Source organism: Notothenia rossii, assembly GCF_949606895.1.
Source record: "Notothenia rossii genome assembly, chromosome: 5".
Lineage (NCBI taxonomy): Eukaryota > Metazoa > Chordata > Actinopteri > Perciformes > Nototheniidae > Notothenia > Notothenia rossii.
The window spans coordinates 89941669-89960491 of record NC_136903.1 but is presented as its reverse complement, the minus strand read 5'-3'; the positions used below and the strand labels follow the sequence as shown (position 1 = coordinate 89960491).

The 18823-nt window shown below is 38.7% G+C and overlaps 2 protein-coding genes across 3 annotated transcripts in view; one reads left to right on the top strand and one right to left on the bottom strand.

Annotated features, from left to right (window-relative positions):
- The window catches only part of cfap92 (cilia and flagella associated protein 92 (putative)), a 16077-nt gene extending 14382 nt beyond the window's left edge, over positions 1–1695 (top strand). For both annotated transcript variants that reach the window (XM_079684937.1, XM_079684936.1), the window contains 2 exons: positions 1176–1333; positions 1432–1695. In XM_079684937.1, coding sequence (XP_079541063.1) covers positions 1176–1333; positions 1432–1564 — 291 coding nt within the window. In that variant the 3' untranslated portion in view covers positions 1565–1695. The remainder of the gene's footprint in view (positions 1–1175; positions 1334–1431) is intronic.
- On the bottom strand, positions 1339–18823 carry acad9 (acyl-CoA dehydrogenase family, member 9). The gene is made up of 18 exons (XM_079684954.1): positions 18564–18823; positions 17750–17843; positions 17195–17296; positions 16480–16586; positions 16035–16135; positions 15011–15089; positions 13476–13647; positions 11797–11870; positions 11641–11716; positions 11488–11558; positions 11043–11162; positions 10130–10258; positions 8803–8882; positions 6975–7101; positions 6808–6885; positions 5694–5822; positions 3119–3191; positions 1339–1897 (listed from the first exon to the last, which is right to left on the bottom strand). Exons 1-18 carry the CDS (start codon positions 18777–18779, stop codon positions 1797–1799), a joined length of 1929 nt encoding a protein of 642 aa, XP_079541080.1. The 5' UTR covers positions 18780–18823; the 3' UTR covers positions 1339–1796.

Below are 18823 nucleotides of genomic sequence, written 5' to 3'. Positions count from 1 at the left end.
CCAAAATAAGAACTTTGTTTATCCTGTAAGGCAGCAAAGAACTCTATATTGTCTCGTGTACTCTGATAGCATTCCTATTAAGCCTATTTCTTGTTGCTCCGTTTTGGCCCCTCCTCCTCCTCCTCCTCCTCCTCCTCAGGTAAATGTCTGACTCTTTAGCCGCTAAACGCTCCACTGTGTTACCCAGCTAACCGTGTCTGTCTACTGTTTGCTGCTGAACAGGAAGTGCACAGTGGGTTTTCAGAGACTATTCACTGGAAACAGCTGCTTGCTGCATTTTAAAAGGGAAAACAATAAACCAAAACCAAAACAATAAAGTTAAAAGCAAGCATAACAAAGAGCTGAAACTCACTTTGATGCTCTGTCGAGTCGAGGGAGCTGCACATTGAGGAGATTGTTCTCTGTGGGTTAATAACTATGAGCAACCTGTCACTTTGTTTCAGTCATTTGATAGAGTGGTGCCGTGATGGCGTTTTTGTTTAGGACGACCACTAATTAAGTATTGCAAGGGCTACGTATACAAAAAACAATGGGATTACCCCTTTGGATTTGAGTATGAAGAATATAAAATATGTGGCTTGTTCAGCAGGACAATCTGGACCTATTAACAGCACTTTGTCATTTTTGAAGTGTAAATGCAATAGCCAGAAGTAAAAAGCTATCTTTAGGCTGTAAACAAACGACATCACGGCTGCGCATCACCACTGCTAAGCTAAAGGTGGACTTGAGTTGGCATGATGACGTTTAGTAGTTTATTATCGTAACTTTTTTTTTTAGCAACAACCTTTTTTATGACACATTTTTGTCATTAAGGAGTTGGGTTTTTACTTTATTTGATTTCGTAGAACAAAACGTGAACATTTCTTAGGCTTTTGTTCACCACTTAACTAAAAATATGTAAAAAAAAACACTCACTCAGAGACGAAGGAACCAGAAGTTGTAAAATGCAGATACATTTCTGGGCTTTATGACTCATTCCTGCTCCACTCTTTGTTATTATCTCTTATCTCTTATTGTTAAGATAGACATGCTATAGCTAATGTATTGTCTGTTGTTCATAAAGCTTGCCTCAGTTCAGTGTCCGTTAGCATGTTTTTATCCAGGTTCTAGTTACCGTTGACTTTAACAACCTCCAGTTTTTTTTTTTTAGCCAAAAGCTGTTTTATGTCTTGCAGCCTTTCCCTGAACTCTCTGTGATGAACCTGGACCACAGTAAAGATGAGAGGAAGAGGAGAGGGGCTCTGGCTCCAGGACCCTGTGTGGACTGCAGCCTCAGCAGCAAAGACAACGCCATCGAGAGACACACCTCTCTGTACAACAAGTACCACTACATGTCAGTTTAACTTAGTGTTTTTTATTCAAAAGAACAAAACAAGATAGTGAAATCATGAGGTTTAATGTGCATGTGGTATGTCCTGTTGCTTCTTACAGGAGCTTCAAAAAGCAGCCTTCGTTTCTGTACAAGCGGACCGCCCTGCCTCTGACGGACAAGGAGAAGAGCATCTTCACTTTTCAGAAGTATGCACCCAGCATGAAGACACAAACATCATCTGAGCAGCACTAAACTCTAAGAGCACTTTGAATAAAACTCATAATTCCATCTGAGGGGTTATCTTTGAAGCCATGGTTGATAAAATACAGTAACTACAATATAAATCGCTTAATTTATTAAGTAAGTGCACCAAAAAAACTCATCCAAAGTCATAAGAATAGTATAGACAAATTGCTGTTGCAGAGAATTGAACTGGTCCATATGGTCCAATCAGAATGCAGGATTCCCAGTCACATGGTCAGGCTCAGAATGTTCTCTCCAGAGGGTGAGAGCACACGTAGCCTCTGTTGTCCAACACCTCCTTGGCGATCTTCTTGATGTTGGCATCGTTGTTTTCAGGAGAGTCTGGAAATAATTAATACGACAATTATAAGATTACTTTAATTTGTTAAAATGTCTCTATTGTGCTTTTGTTTCCCTTTCCTGTAGTCTGTTATAGGTTTTAGTGCATGTCAATGGTCTCCAAAGGCTAAAATCCCCCTTTGTTTACTTCTGTAACACAATGCCATCAGAATGTAACAAGTTCCGCGTGATAGGCTAAGGGGCGTGACATCTCTTAGCAGTTGACCAATCAAAACAGAGCCGGCCAGCTAACCAATAAGAGCAGACTGGGCTCTGGTTTCAGACAGAGGGTGAAAAGAGGTGCTGCAGCACAGGCCGTATGAGGAATACTGATATACACCTGAACATCAGCAGGAGAGGACTCTTTAAAGTAGAGACACTACATGCTGATATACACCTGAACATCAGCAGGAGAGGACTCTTTAAAGTAGAGACACTACATACTGATATACACCTGAACATCAGCAGGAGAGGACTCTTTAAAGTAGAGACACTACATACTGATATACACCTGAACATCAGCAGGAGAGGACTCTTTAAAGTAGAGACACTACATAATGATATACACCTGAACATCAGCAGGAGAGGACTCTTTAAAGTAGAGACACTACATACTGATATACACCTGAACATCAGCAGGAGAGGACTCTTTAAAGTAGAGACACTACATACTGATATACACCTGAACATCAGCAGGAGAGGACTCTTTAAAGTAGAGACACTACATAATGATATACACCTGAACATCAGCAGGAGAGGACTCTTTAAAGTAGAGACACTACATACTGATATACACCTGAACATCAGCAGGAGAGGACTCTTTAAAGTAGAAACACTACATAATGATATACACCTGAACATCAGCAGGAGAGGACTCTTTAAAGTAGAGACACTACATACTGATTTACACCTGAACATCAGCAGGAGAGGACTCTTTAAAGTAGAGACACTACATACTGATATGAACCTGAAAAGAGCATTATATGTCCTCTTTAAATGCCAAACACAAAGTTCTCCTCTCTCATGTCACCTGATAACTCTGGATTACATGCAGGTCATTAAAAAACATGCACAGTGTGAGAATGCAAAGCAGCGAGGGGTTTCGGGTGTTGGTATGTGGGGTTTGTGGGAAATTCCGCAACACATGCAAGTCTTTTGTACCGAGATGCAATAAAAAAAAAAGCCAAGGCTCTGTTCTCAATTACCATCTCGTGTTGTACTTACGCTTTTGCAGTTGGGTCATCCAGTAATTGTTCTTGAAGAAAGCCTCAGTGCAGAAAGTGTTTGCGAGCAGCACCTAGAGAATAAAAAAAACAAACACTTGTTTATCAAACTAGAAAATACACAATTATGATGTAGAATGCAATTTAAAAGCAATAGAAAGTTATCGGATGTGAACAGAGACAGCTACAAACATTTGATGTTTCAATTTCTATCTGCAACACATCAAGTGGAAACATCTCGCACACATTTCATCAATAACCCAAAGGTTTTACTTTACAAAAATATGTCAATTTAGGCTTCCTTCGGTTCTACAAATAATGCAAACAAGTCTAAATAGGTTACCGGATAGAAATCAAACATCAGAGTGGACGACACTGGATGAAAAGCTTCTTGATAGAAGACATATTCGCTTTTTTCAAATAACTTCAATTACTTTGCGAACCTCAGGCGAAACATTTCAGTCCTAAAGAAAAACTGACTGACTATCTTCTGACAGGATCTCTACAGCCTCTGTGTTTTACATAAAATACAAAAAGTGGACGGCTGCATGTTGGATTCTGTCAGAGGAGAGGAGGATACAACATCATGTTGTTCTTTGTTCTTTCTTAATGCTGTGAGCCATGTTCATATGTCTGCACAGCCCTCAAGCTTACATAGCACGGTGTAGTTTACCAAACTCATTTTCCTAAGTGTTTTTCATTTTTAGCTGTTAAGGTTATTTGTATAGTTACATTTAAATTCTATTTTCTGGATAACGCCACTAGTTGCAAGAATAGGTCAAGTTGTATAGAAGTCTATGAGAATTTAAAGTGGACCTATCATGCTATATTTGAATAATATAGTGTAGGACCATACCTATATGAGGCATATTTATACTTTTTATTTTTCAAAATACCAAACAGATCATGCATTTTAGCCATTCCTCATTTCGCTCAATGTAACACTGTCTTTGCATCATGGGCTGATTCTGTGAGAACAGCACCATCTACAGGCCTGGCATATGTACTACAGCGTCTCCAGCGCTTTCCAACGGCAATGTCCGTGGCTGTCTCCTCCTGATTGGTGGAGTTGGCCCAATAGCCGTAGCGCCACTTCTGTGACGTCATAGAAGTGGTCAAAGCTGGATCAGTCTGTATCAGATCCGTTGCAGCCCCTTTTTAAGAGATTTGGGTATGGAGGGAAAGAGAGAGGGTTGTGTTTTCTGACACTTGGTGAGTTCCCTGGAACACCGGGGACACATGTTCATGTATCAAAGACGTACAAAAGGTGCATTTTGCATGATAGGTCCCCTTTAACCCCATTTTTCACTTGAATAATCAGCGCAGTATACATTTTCCTTACAAGTTTGTGGCCTCAACTGGTCATTTCAAGTCTTCCTAAATACAGCATGATGTTCTTTTTGTAAAATATCTGTAAAACATTCGGTTTTGTCTTGTGATTTTAACCCTTTAACATCCTGCATTTAGAAAATGAAAGTAAAAGAAATTCTCAAACCTGTGTGTGACGTCAAGTTGAATACATCCACGTCTAATATAAAGTATATTCAGAGTACTGAAGCTGTTAATGTTAAACTGTGAGCCTAAATACTGACCAATGGTTTAAGGCAGTCCTTCCCAAAGTGAGGTTAGCGACCCGTTTTTATATTACCGCCAGATTGGCTTATTGAGATGCATTAATTTGCCAGTTGTAATAACAGAAGAGCGTTTCTGCTCAGCTCAGATAACATGTGGAGCCGGTGGTGAGAGACGTAACATTACACACTGAATTATTGCTTTGATTTACTTTATTTAGTCTTCTCTCCACCACACCCTCCTCTCCGGCTTACTGATTCTTATTTTCCAGTGGCAGTTCATAAGTTCATCGTGAGCTGCTGAGGAGAAACATTACACTGTGATGGACTTTTATAACGTTTTAAAATCATGGTTTGCTGTGTTCTTGGTCAGTCGTTTTTAAATGTAGATGGTAAAGCTATTCCTCGTGTGTTTTTGGGTCCTGGAAGACTCAACATGTCTCTTTTGGGAAGAGTAGGAACCCCTGGTGTATTGGAAGAGAGGCAGCTGTTTACTGTCAGTTATTATTAGTGTAGCGGCCAAAATGATATAGAGATCAAACTGATAATTAACTTAAAATAACACTGCTGCTGAGGCACCAGTTAGCGAATCCTACGCAATGATCCAAGTCCAGACAAGAATCTCCGTTTGTACATTTTATTCCATCCAATATCATTTACAGGTTTCCTATATTTCTTTCCTTAAGCCTTTCCTATGGCCTATGCCCAAACATGCCTTCACAAATAAAAGCTTAGAAATCACTTTTACTCACTTCAATAACTAAGAATACATTTACTATGAACAACAATAGCAAGAAAATAAGTGTTTTAGTGTTAAATAATATAAAGAGATATATAGCTCCAACAATTAGTGATATTTTAGATATCACCAACCAGTTGATGGAGATGGAAAAACTGCTCTCCCCTTAACCTCTTCCTCAACTCGTGTACAGTGTGTGTGTGTGTGTGTGTGTGTGTGTGTGTGTGTGTGTGTGTGTGTGTGTGTGTGTGTGTGTATGTACACACCTCGTGGTCGTGGTTCCTGAGCCCGATGCTGATGGAGCGGCTGGTTCTGGACAGGACGGCTGTCATGGCGTAGAGGTGGATCAGAACGTCTGCCACTCTCTTCAGGACCAGCTGCTCGTTCACTAGGGTCTGAAAAAAACAAGGACATTTAAAAAAAAAAAACTAAAAAAGGACAAATGCTGTTGCTTCTACTTCTGTGTTACGGCTGCCCTCAAAAAGGTCCATCTTTCTTAGTTATTTTCTTTATTAATGTCTTAAAGAGGACATATTATGCTAATTTTCAGGTTCATATTTGAACTTTAATGCTTTTGCTTTAATGTAGAAAAAGCTCTTTATTACTTTTAACCCTCTGTCTGAAACCAGAGCCCAGTCTGCTCAGATTGGTTAGCCGGCTCTGTTGTGATTGGTCAACAGCTTAGAGATGTCCCGCCTCTTAGCCTATCACGTACAATGTGTTGGAGCGCTGGCCATAGAAGTGCAAGTGTTACATAACTAGTTGATAACGTTTCGTAAATTAATGGGACTGAACCAGAACACGTACCATGTGTTGGAGGACTAGCCAATGGGAGCATGAGTGATACATAGTGATGTCACTACAGTATGTTAAGGAAGTAAACAAAGGATTTCAGGCAAGAAGCGGTATTTAGGAGAGAAACTACCTCTGGAGGGAACACAGGGATTTTAGCCGTTGCAGACCGTTTACATGCATCAAAACCTATACAACAGCACAGGGGGAAAAGAAGAATAGGGCCTTCTCTTAATAATGTGCTTTTAATATGTGACACACACTCATGGTTGATCGCCAAGTTTGATTTTAGGCAATTTGATACTCAAGGTCTTATTCTTTATGACATGAAGACAGCAGTGTAATGAAAGCCTCGGAGGACTCTTCTCCTGTTTTGAGACAGGAAGCAGGGACTTGGAAAGCTGACCTGTTTCCAGGAGCTTTATAGATGTGTGGGGAGGAAGTGATTACTGAAGCACAGGGACGGCAGAGAGCAGCTGTGTGAACAACTCAGAGGCTCAACAGTTATCTACGCTCAGAAGACATCATACATTCAGCCACTAAAGGGGGATTCTGTCCTGTTTCCTACAATGTAAAAGTCAATGTTACCTTTCCATATCTGTACAGCAGACTCTCCACAGTGGATCCAAACAGGCTGACGTTCTGCTCCATCATCTTAGCGCTCTCCTGTGAACAGAACACTCCTGAGTCTCAACAAACACACTTCAGGTTTGCAAACAAAGAGTATCTTTGAATAGTTCAGAGAGAGGTCTTACAGCCAGGCTGGGATGAACCACTCCATCGTTCCCCGTCAGCCCCAGATCCACCGAGCTCCCCATCGCACTCTTCAGCCTCCTGCCCACCATCCCGAAAACCACGCCGATGTTTCCCTTCTTCATCTCCCTGAGAGGACAAAGACCAGAGGAGGGAAGTAACTAAGTACATTTACTCAAGTACTGCACTTTACTTCAGTATTTCCATTTTGTGCTACTGTGTACTTCTACTCCTCTACAGTTCAGAGGTAAATGGTGTACTTCTACTCCACTACATGTATTTAATACCTTTAGTTACTTTACAGATGTGGATGAATGATGTGAAATCTAATCAAGTGTTAAATCAGACTTTAGTTCCACCTGGAGTAAATCCACCAGCTACCCTGCAGTATACAAAGTCATTCAAACTAGCTGCTCCTTTACCAGCTTTGAGAACACTTTCATGATCAATCATTATAAAACATATCATATATATTATTCTGAAATGGACCAATCTGCACAATGACTACTTTTACTGTCGCTACTTTCACTATATTTTGATGATAATACTTTTCTACTTCCACTTCAGGAACATTTTGAATGCAGGACTTTTACTGTAACAGAGTATTCCTACACTCTGGTACTTCTACTTTTACTCAAGTACAAGATCTGAGTACTTCTACTTCTACTCAAGTACAAGATCTGAGTACTTCTACTTTAACTCAAGTACAAGATCTGAGTACTTCTACTTTTACTCAAGTACAAGATCTGAGTACTTCTACTTTTACTAAGTACAAGATCTGAGTACTTCTACTTTTACTCAAGTACAAGATCTGAGTACTTCTACTTTTACTCAAGTACAAGACCTGAGTACTTCTACTTTTACTGAAGTACAAGATCTGAGTACTTCTACTTTTACTCAAGTACAAGATCTGAGTACTTCTACTTTTACTAAAGTACAAGATCTGAGTACTTCTACTCAAGTACAAGATCTGAGTACTTCTACTTTTACTCAAGTACAAGACCTGAGTACTTCTACTTTTACTCAAGTACAAGATCTGAGTACTTCTACTTTTACTCAAGTACAAGATCTGAGTACTTCTACTTTTACTCAAGAACAAGATCAGAGTACTTCTACTTTTACTCAAGAACAAGATCTGAGTACTTCTACTTTGACTCAAGTACAAGATCTGTGTACTTCTACTTTTACTCAAGTAGAAGAGCTGGTACTTCTCCCACCTCCGATAAAGACCCCAAATCAGGCTCTTTGTCGGCTGCTTTTAACAATGGGCTCCGTACACTGTGTGACTTGTTTTCCTAAAATGCTAACAAAGATCAAGTTGTCCTCCAAAGCCAAATCTAAACCTCTGTCCTGTCACCACTTCAAAGGCTTCTGAGATTAAACCCGTGTCTTAATACAAATATCTAGCCCTTATTTGGCTCATAGCTGAATCGGTAGAACTTGAATCCCGGAGCGTTTGCCGCATGTCTCCCCGTTTCAACTCTTTCTCTGTCATAAAGTCACTGGTTGCCCAAAGAAGTCATTACAAAGAGAAAAACAACACTTAAAAATCGACTTCTTAGCAGAGAAAGAGCTGTTTGTTCCCTCAGCAGCAGGAGGTCTTAGCTCTTAACACAACTCAAATTTGACGCTAATGTTAATTTGTATCTGTTGAATACTCACACTGTGATAACTTGTGAGTGAAGTGGCTAAACAAAAAAAAGGAAATGTTTAATGTTGTTTAAAAGAATATGTATCTCACAAACTAAAATCACAATCCATATGTAGTCATAAGTCAAAGTATCAATGAACATACATCCCAGTTTTTCTGTTAAACGGTCATTTCCTTACTTTATTTTCCCCTGTGAGGATTTTGCCAGCGTACTGCATCCAGTGAGAGCGATGTACATCCTCAGGATTTCATTGGTGCCCTGAAAACAAGCAACGTCACTTAAAAAGTACACACTACCAATGTCACCTCTATGTATATGCAAGTGGCAATACACTCTGCATTCACTAAAAGGTGGTGTTGTGGGGTGATAGGGCACCCACTACATTTAGATTTTTGCTATGGTCATATTTTCCTAAATATAAAAAATGGAATATATTTTTCTTGACTGATCGTGATAGATTCTCCTCTTAATGGCACATAATGTGAAGAACTGTGTTGAAATGGTTGTTAATAAACTGATCAAACACAGAAGACCCGTAGGTCAAATGCGCCCCCTGGTGGATGTTTGAAACATAGCACTATATCGGTCACCGTATCATATATTATATCTATGATGCATTAGATCTATTTCTTGAATAAGATAAGACCTTATTTATCCCGGAGGAAATGGTTGTGCCAGAGCAGCCCAGTCTCGAAATTAATTTAATCTATTGATTCGTGTTCACCAACACGATTTTCGCATTTTTTTCAGCACGATTTTAAAAGCAATGCATTTCTATTGGTAGCATGTTTCGTGTGCACCACGTCTTTTTGTCCGGTCGGGTCTTGGAATACTAGAAGCTGTGTGGTTCATAAAAACATATTCTTACTCAATATCTTACCCTAAGCCTAACCCTTTTATTTTTAATTGTATAATGTCTGAGTTTTTTTGCCGTCCGCAAGGAAAAGAAATGTCTCAGAGCCTCAGAAGACTGACATCTGTATTTTTTTCCTTCAAATTTGTTATTATTTGGTGCAGGCACGAAACATGTAGTTACCAATGGAAATACATTGCTTCTAAAATCGTTCTGTGTCAGAATACTGAAATCTGTATTTTTTTTAAATCTGTCTTTCCGTCTAATTTGTTATCATTTACATTGCTTTTAAAATCGTTCTGTGCAACACGAAAAAAAGGGGAAAATCGTGTTGGTGAACACGAAATGCCGTGAGACTGTGTTGGCCAGAGTTACACAAATACAATAAACACAGCAGCACAATAATAATACAACTGTACACTAACAGTGCAGTAAAAACAGCAATTCAATATCTACAGGAAACACAGACGGTCACATAAGTAATGTAAATATTAACCGTATTTAGCAAAAACACGTAGTGGCAGATACGTAATTGCACGTTATTGTATTTCACTATTCATAAAACCACTGTACTTGTATACTGTCATTGTGAGGTAAGTGTGTCCTCATTGGTTCCTACAGCTCTGATTGTAATGACTGAAACACTGAGCACCTCAAAGATGGGCAGGATGCGGCAGTCTCTGAGGTAGCGCTCGTACGGATAATTCTTGGTGTATCCGAGACCCCCGAGGACCTGAAGAGCTTCACTGGTGCAGACCCAGCCTCCCTCTGAGCTGAACACCTGAGCAGAGATAAGAGAGTCAGGACTCATTTAGCTTTGGGCGGTAAAGCCAGCCCACATATTTAGTAATATCGTCATGACTACAGCAAATCTGGATCAGCTCCGTTGTTCCCCTGTTTTTAGAGATGGAGGAAAAGAGAGAGGGTCGTATTTTCGAACACTTTGTGAGTTCCCCGACACACCGGGGACACACATTCATGTATAGAAGACAGATAGGGGACCTTTAAGTATCTGAATACTTCCTCCAGCAACCAGGTAGAGAACAAACGGTCACATATAAAGTGCTTGGATCTGTTTAAATATGGAAATGTTGATGGTAACATCTTAAATAGTTTGTCAGTAGTGCAAACTCTTTTAATTAAATGGAATTGTTCACTTTTTACAGAGATAATAAAAAGCTATGAAACGATTATGATAGCACTGTAAAAATGTCCGGGGACACATGAATAAAAGAATTAAGTGTTAATTATTTAATCGTAGAAAAAATAAATTCAAAACACAAAGGTAAATATAGTTTTCTACATTTACATTCAAACATATTATCAACATAAATAATTGTAAAAAACAACAGCAACAAAACCACAGTTCTTACGATTGATTAAATATAACACCAAACAAAGGGAATCTTTTGTCCGCAGTTAATTCTTTTGCACGGACCGCTTGAGTCGAGAAAGATGGCCACCCTAAATTCCGCCCCGCAGGTCACCACAGAGCACAGAATACAATACATCAAATATAATCTGTGACCTTTAATACTGACGAAGTGAAGTCAGAGCTCTCTCACCTTCACCATGGCCGCCTCCAGAGAACAGTCTGGAAGCCCGGGTCGGTCCATCATCCCAGCTGTGAGATACGCCATGCTCTCCATCACAAAGGCGTTCATAGCCATCATGGCAAACTTCTCCTGCGGGGCGGAAAACAAACACCTTGCTCACAGAAACATGTCATGTAGAATACGCACTTTCATCCCATCCAATGTGTCGTCAAGCTACACTACTGTCATGAGTTTACTGTGATCAGAATCGGGTTTAAGAGACGAGTAAGTTCACACATGCATATGGAGTTTGTATTTGTTTGAGCGTCTTATTATTACTACGACATTTGCCATGTCAGTCCACTTGTTTTATTTCACGTTCTATCTGAAACCAATCGTTTTCTCCAAGTAATGATTTTGATTCTGAGTGCTAGAGTCTCTCCACAACACTTTAATGAGAGACCAGTGGACGTACCTGAATCATCCCAAACTCAGACAGGTTTTTGTTGAACTGCTTCCTGGTGGCAGCGTACTCAGAGGTCAGTTCTGCAGAGGGGAAAACAGAGAGGAGGATTAATGAAAGCTCCCACATTAAAGTCAAGTCTGTCAGGTATCTCTGGGTTTTTACCGATCAGCTTTTTAATCATTCCTGCTGAGGAGCTTCCCATGCTGAACCTCCCAGAGTTCAGGATGTTCATGGCAACCTGTGCAACACACAGCAAAATGTGACTGTCTGAAGACAACACACACACAGTCGTACACAACTCTGTTAAGTAAAGCTCACCTTGAATCCACCTCCTACTTCTCCGATTACATTCTCCACCGGCACAGGGACGCTGTCATAGGACACTTCACAAGCTGAGTGAGAAGTGGTTTGAAAAGACGAACAGGCTTACAGATGACATTTAGGACTAACAGCAGGATTACAGTGTTGGTATAAAACTAAAAGGTCAGATAGTGTTTGTTGGAAAGCATCAGATGTTATCTCTTCTCTGTGAGCTGTTCTGTTCTGTAATACTTTGAGAGTGAATCTATGCTTCTACTGCCTGGATCTGCTTCGTGGGATATTTTCTCTCAAAATTCTGACGTATTTTTCAAAATTCGAACTTTTCTCCAAATTTCTATTTTTTGTTCAAATTCTAACTTTGTTACAAAAATCTCGATTTGTTGAAAAAATAAAAATAAAACCTTTAAAATATTTTCTAGCTTCTTTTAAAAATTCGGACTTTTTAATTTTTTTTTTACTTTTGATAAAGATCTGACTTTTATCAAAATGTTGAATCTTGTTTCCAAATTACTATTATTTTTTCAAATTGTAACTTTTTTTTACAAAAATCTCAGTTTGTTGAAAAAAATCACTGTCTATAAAAAATCCGGATTTATTTTTTAGAAATCGAAATTTTGGCTAAAATCTCACCTTTTTCAATTTTAACATATTTTCTAACTTCTTTTCAAAATATTTTATACTTTTTATAAAAATCTGACTTATCAAAATGTTGAATCTTTTTTCCAAATTCTGATTTACCGGTATTTGAGTAAAAAAAAAGAAGGATTTTTTATAAAAATCTAAATTTTTTCAAAAAAATCTAACTTTTTTCAAATTCCTGACTTTTCACATACTTATAACTTTTTTTCAAAATTCTTACTTTTTATATAAAATCTGAGTGGATCAGATGTTATCTCTTCTCTGTCAGCTGTGCTGTTCTGTAGAACAATACTTTAAGTGTGAATCTATACTTCTACTGCCTGGATCTGATTTATGGGATCTTTTTTCTCAAAATTCTGACATATTTTTCAAAATTCTAACTAAAAATCACTGTTTATAAAAATTCGGATTTATTTTTCAGAAATCTACATTTTGGCTAAAATCTCACCTTTTTCAATTTTAACATATTTTCTAACTTCTTTTCAAAATGTTTTATACTTTTTATTAAAATCTCATGCAATCTTTTTCCCAAATTCTGATTTATTTTAGAAAAAAAATGCGGATTTTTAATAAAAATCTGAGTGGATCAGCTGTTCTGTTGTAAAGCATCAGATGTTATCTCTTCTCTGTGAGCTGTTCTGTTCTGTAGGAAAATACTTTCCGTGTGGATCTAATCTTCTACTTCCTGGATCTGCTTTATGGTTTCCTCTTTCTTTGCTTCATTTGTTCTGTTTCTAATTCAGCAGGTGAACCATATGTTCATAAAATAGTGAGTGTGAGCTTAACTGTGTGTGTTAAAATAAAACGGAGCATCTTCGGTCAGCTCAGATTTTATTTCTGCTTTTTTAAACTCGTATGTGCTCATGAGTTTCAGTGTTGGTGTGTAGACTGAATATGCTTCATGAAAGGCAGCTTTTCCTATAGATTGTTATCCTAAATATTCTATGGTCTTGTGTTACATACTTGGGCAAATACATCTTATTGATATCTCTATGTATTTGCATGTATTTGATAGTGATGTCATCCAGGTGTCTTACTGTTGGAGCCCCTGATTCCCAGTTTGTCCTCAGGTTTCCCACTGGTCACCCCCCCGAAGGCCCTCTCCATGATGAAGGCAGTAATCTTATCTTTCTTCACGCCGTCTACTTCCACTTCGGTCCTGGCAAACACCGTCATCACGTCGGCCATGTCTCCGTTTGAAATCCAAATCTGTTAAAAAAGAAAAAACATGTTAAAGATAAAACTAATAATGCCAACTAACTAACTAACAATTATTTGGAATTCTTACTGTTGCAGCAACAACAAAAGCAATAACTGGAAAATATCTCAAAGCGGACATCCCTTCACTTGAGGACTGGTACGACAAAATTCACGAGATATATGTTATGGAAAGAATCACTTTCTCAACGAGGCTTCAGGAAATTACAAATCCCACAGACGACCATCTCTTGTTTGACTGTTCTTCTATACAACGCCTGAATGTATGTGTATAGGTATTTGTGTGTATGTATGTGCATTATATATATGTGTGTTTACAAAACGGACAAGTCAAATCAAGCAATCTGATTGGTTCTTAGCCGTGATATACTGAGCGTATACCCCAGGTAGAATTGTAGTTACTTTTCACAACAAGTCAGTATCCCTCCGCGTCTGAGAAAAACTGTATACAGTTGAGCCGAACCACGCCCCTTAGCTGTGATACACTGAGCATATACCACGGCCTGTCGTGAGCCATTGCTTAAATGTTTGTATGTATGTATGTATGTATGTATGTATGTATGTATGTATGTATGTATGTATGTGTGTGTGTATGTATGTATGTATGTATGTATGTGTATAGGTATGTGTGTATCTATGCATATATAGGTGTATGTATGTGTGTGTGTGTGTGTGTGTGTGTGTGTGTGTGTGTAATATATGTTGATGAATGTGTATAGGTACTGTATGTGTGTATGTGTGCATATATAGGTGTATGTGTGTGTGTGTGTGTGTGTGTGTGTGTGTGTGTGTGTGTGTGTAATATATGTTGATGAATGTGTATAGGTACTGTATGTGTGTATGTGTGCATATATAGGTGTAGGTGTATGTTTGTATATAAACAGAGGAGATTTGTCACATTCTTCATGGGCGCACCCCACATACTCAGCTCTGCTGCTCATCCCAAAAATGCTTGTTCCTCACAAATGTGGTACCATTGGAAAGGTTAGAAAACAGGCTTTCCAACGGTATACGATTTATTGCCGAAAAGCATTGTTACAGGCAAGGCAAGTTTATTTATATAGCACCTTTCAGCACACGCTAATTCAAAGTTCAAATGTGTGTGTGTGTTTAAGTAGCTACATGTGTATCTGTGTAGATATTTGTCATTTCAAAAACCACCCCTATATACTTTTTGTTTTAACAATTTTATTGTGTATTTCATTTGCCATGTTCGGGTCTCTGAAGAGATATGATTCGCAAAACTGTACTTTTTATATAATGTGACCCCAAATAAAGAATACAAAAAACTAAAAACAACTAATAATGCCAGGGCCGGTTTATTTTTGGGAAATAGTGAAACAGATTGCCTCACCTTTGATCCACTGATCAGATAATGCGTCCCGTCCTCTGACAGCACGGCGCGGGTCTGAATGGAGGCGGCATCACTTCCACTGAAACCACCAACAAAGAAGAGATGAATATAGACTTCTTTCTTCATCTGTATTTTATTATATATGTTGCATTGTTGGAAGAATTGTATTGCCATTTCTAAACTGTAGCTTTGTGCATGTAACAATACAACCTTTGAACCCTGAAGCAACTTAAACTGCTGATCTCTGATTGGTTGGACATCCTACAATATATGAACCTCTGCTCTAACTGATGAAAAGTATTAAAACGTCAAACAACCGCACGTTTAAATATCTTACAACTTTGACTCAAAGCTGATTTAATGTGGCTTTATTGAAACATCGATAAGATACAACTTTATTGTTCAGATCGAGTCTGACATTTATAACATTAATAAAGACAAATACTAAGACAAGAAACAAGGAAACAAACATTTAACGTCTAACAACTCAAGACAATTTGTTTAAGACTCCTAACGTATCATTGGACCTGGGATTTGTTCTAAAAGGATCTTAATTCATTACAAATTGACTCCAGAAGCCCAGACCAGGAAAGTCATCCTGGTGATCCAATCCTTAAATCTAATCAAAATAGTCAAAATGAGAAAAATATATTTTGGCAGGATATTTGGTTCTTATTTACTAAAATAAAAACACCCTATATTTTCAGGCTCAAGTGTTGTTGTAGTACTCATGCTGGCCACTAGGCTCTTAGATAAGATAAGAAATACTGTATTGATCCCAACTTGGGAAATGTTTGCGTTGCAGCAGCAAAAAAAGACAAGGCTTTGTATAATGGAAAAATTAAAAGACTAGAAATAAACAATCCAAAATGTAAACATCGCAAATAGAAATAAAATTGAATTAAAAAGTAGAAAAAACATGTGGAAAATATTCATGTGGAATTCAAAATGTAACAAAATAAAAAAGCAGGATATTATATATACATGAGACCATTAAATCAAAATGAGACTCCAGCAGCGTTACCTCCCCGGCTCCGTGAGGCAGAACGCCGCGATGTGTTCTCCGGACGCCAGTTTGGGAAGATACTTCTGCTTCTGGGCTTCGGTCCCTGCGATCAGAATCCCCTGAAACACCAAACAGCTGTTAAAGTACCAACTGTGTTCATTTAAGACCAACAGCTTCCCTCCACGTTTTTAACGCAACAGATGAACGTGAGTAAAGATTAGATTCAGAGCAGAGAGATTCATTTGTAACTCTGTAAAGCTATGTATTTATTTAAACGAGGACCATGCATACTTTAAATCACACTGTCCATTTTACATTCAGTTTAATATTTTATATTCCATCTCTCAGATACTTATGGATATATGATAACTTGCCATGTCTTTTTGATGCTGCTGCAACGCAAACATTTCCCCAATTGGGATCAATAAAGTTCTTCTTATCTCATCTCTTGTCTGTGTGTTACCTTCAGTCCGATGGCCTGGTGAGCGGCCAGCGTCACGGCGATGGATCCGTCCAGAGAGGTGATCTCTGCCAGCCGGGCGTACACCGTGTTGGTCAGCCCAAGACCCCCTGGGGTGAAAGAAACAAAGTACTTTTACTTAAAGATCTCCCATCACGCTATTTGTAGGCATATGTTATGGGTCTCAGATATATACAAAACATGTCTATGAAGTGTTTTGCTCAAAATACCAAACAGATCATGCATTTTAGAAATCCCTCATATCCCTCTGTTTCAGGCCTGTTAGAGAAACGCTGATTCTGGGTCCTTAGCGATATACAAAAAAGAAAAAGGAGGTGGAGCTAATGCCTGCTCAGAATTCTAGCGAGATACTCAGCTTAATGCTGCCGTGATTAAACGCCATATCATGTTCCAAACCACATCAAGGATTATTTCTGTAACAGTATGGAGCTCAAAAGCTTTTTCTTTTGTTTGAGGGTGTTTGGTTGGTAGTTTTTTAAGCTTGTAAATATTTCTGGAAGATAGATGAACTCTAGATTTGTTTGTGAGATATGTCTTAAATCATTTCTGCTTAGTGTGTGAGCTGTTATTCTGTAAGCTTTTTATCAGAGTGTCCCCTTTCACATATCTCCATTCTGCCTTGGTAACTGTTTGTGTATACATTGAGAGATATAACCCTTTTTAACAACTACAAACAGCTGTTGTCACATCATCGTACCGTACTCCTCAGGAACCATCACTCCAAACAGCCCGAGCTCCTTCAGCCCGTTCAGAGTCTCTGCTGGGATCTTAGCATCTCGGTCGATCTTCGCTGAGTCGACTGAAATCACAATTAAAAAAAGGTAATTTGTTAGAAATATATCCCTGGTCCCCGGCTTGAGCTTCAACCTCAGGATCCATGTATCTGTGATCCTCTCCAGAATGGAAGGAGTCATCACATACAGAGCATCAACTAGTTCCTGAACAGAGTCCTTCACATGCTGATATCCAAGAGAGGGAGATACACAGTCACAAGATGGAGTCTTCTAGGTAATCATACATCCTGTCATGTACATAATACTGAGTTTTGTCTCAAAATGTTGGCTTTATTCTGAAAATCTCATCATTCTGACTTTTTCTGAAAATCTAAAAAATTCTGGATTTTTCTCAAAATCTAAAAATTCGGTATTTAAAAAAAAAAAAATCAGACTTTTTCTAAAAATCTTAAAATTCAGACTTTTTCTCAAAATTCTGACTTCAGATTATTTTGTTATCCATGGAGCTCCTCTCTCACCTTCCTCGCTGAAGAACCTCTCCACCGGAGCAACGAGCTGGTTGATCTCCTCCACTTCCTCTAAAGAGACCTCAGGGTACGGGAAGACCTCGTCCTGGAAGGAAGACACAGTTAGAGAAACAACAAAAACCCAGGTTCTCACGGAGAGAAACTAATTATAAAAACGGTGTTAAATTCTGCATTTCTGATCAGCTGTCCCAGAAAGCTTTCCTGAGTTTACTCAGTGGTGTAAAGTAACTAAGTAAATGTACTCCAGTACTCTGCTTGTCATTCAAACTAGCTTCACCTTTACCAGCTTTGAGAACACTTTATGATCAATCATTATAAAACATATCATATATATTATTCTGAAATGGACCAATCTGCACAACGACTACTTTTACTCTCTCTACTTTAACTATACTTTGATGAGAATACTTTTCTACTTTTACTTGAGGAACATTTTTGAATGCAGGACTTTTAGTGTAACAGAGTATTCCTACACTCTGGTACTTCTACTTTTACTCAAGTACAAGATCTGAGTACTTATACTTTTACCCACGCACAAGACCTGAGTACTTCTACTTTTACCCAAGCACAAGACCTGAGTACTTCTACTTTGACTCAAGTAAAACACACGAGTACTTCTCCCACATCTGGGAAGAAGTACAAAGCAGCAAAACATGGAAATACTCAAGTACAAGTACAAGTACCTCAAATGTGTTTTAAAGTGCAGTATTTGAGTAAATCAACTTAGTTACTTGACACAACTGCATTAAGGCGACATGTATCTTTACCACAGTATAACCCCCTCCTCTGACAGGTAGACTCTCACCTTGTTCACCTGACCCAGGAACAGATCTTTAGCATAAGCCAGGTTCCTGCTGTGGGTTCTGATGTTCCTCTGGAGAACCACATGTTTCCCAGCATGCTTCACAGTACACAGCAGCTGTCTGATCTGAGCTGATTTAGAGAGAATTAATCTGTTAACACTCATCATTTCTCCTGGAGTAAAACACTGCTTCTTGTATTCCGCAGGCAGGAGTGTCATAAACAACCTCAGCCGGGCTACCTTTCACCCGATTCTGTCGCGTA

Coding starts and splice junctions, on each gene's coding strand:
- acad9 (XM_079684954.1), bottom strand. CDS start 18,779: ATGACACTCCTGCCTGCGGAATACAAGAAGCAGTGTTTTACTCCAGGA. Junction 11,559..11,640: donor AATGATTAAAAAGCTGATCG/GTAAAAACCCAG, acceptor TCCCCTCTGCAG/AACTGACCTCTGAGTACGCT. Junction 7,102..8,802: donor TCCTCACAGGGGAAAATAAA/GTAAGGAAATGA, acceptor TTGTCCTCTCAG/GGAGATGAAGAAGGGAAACA.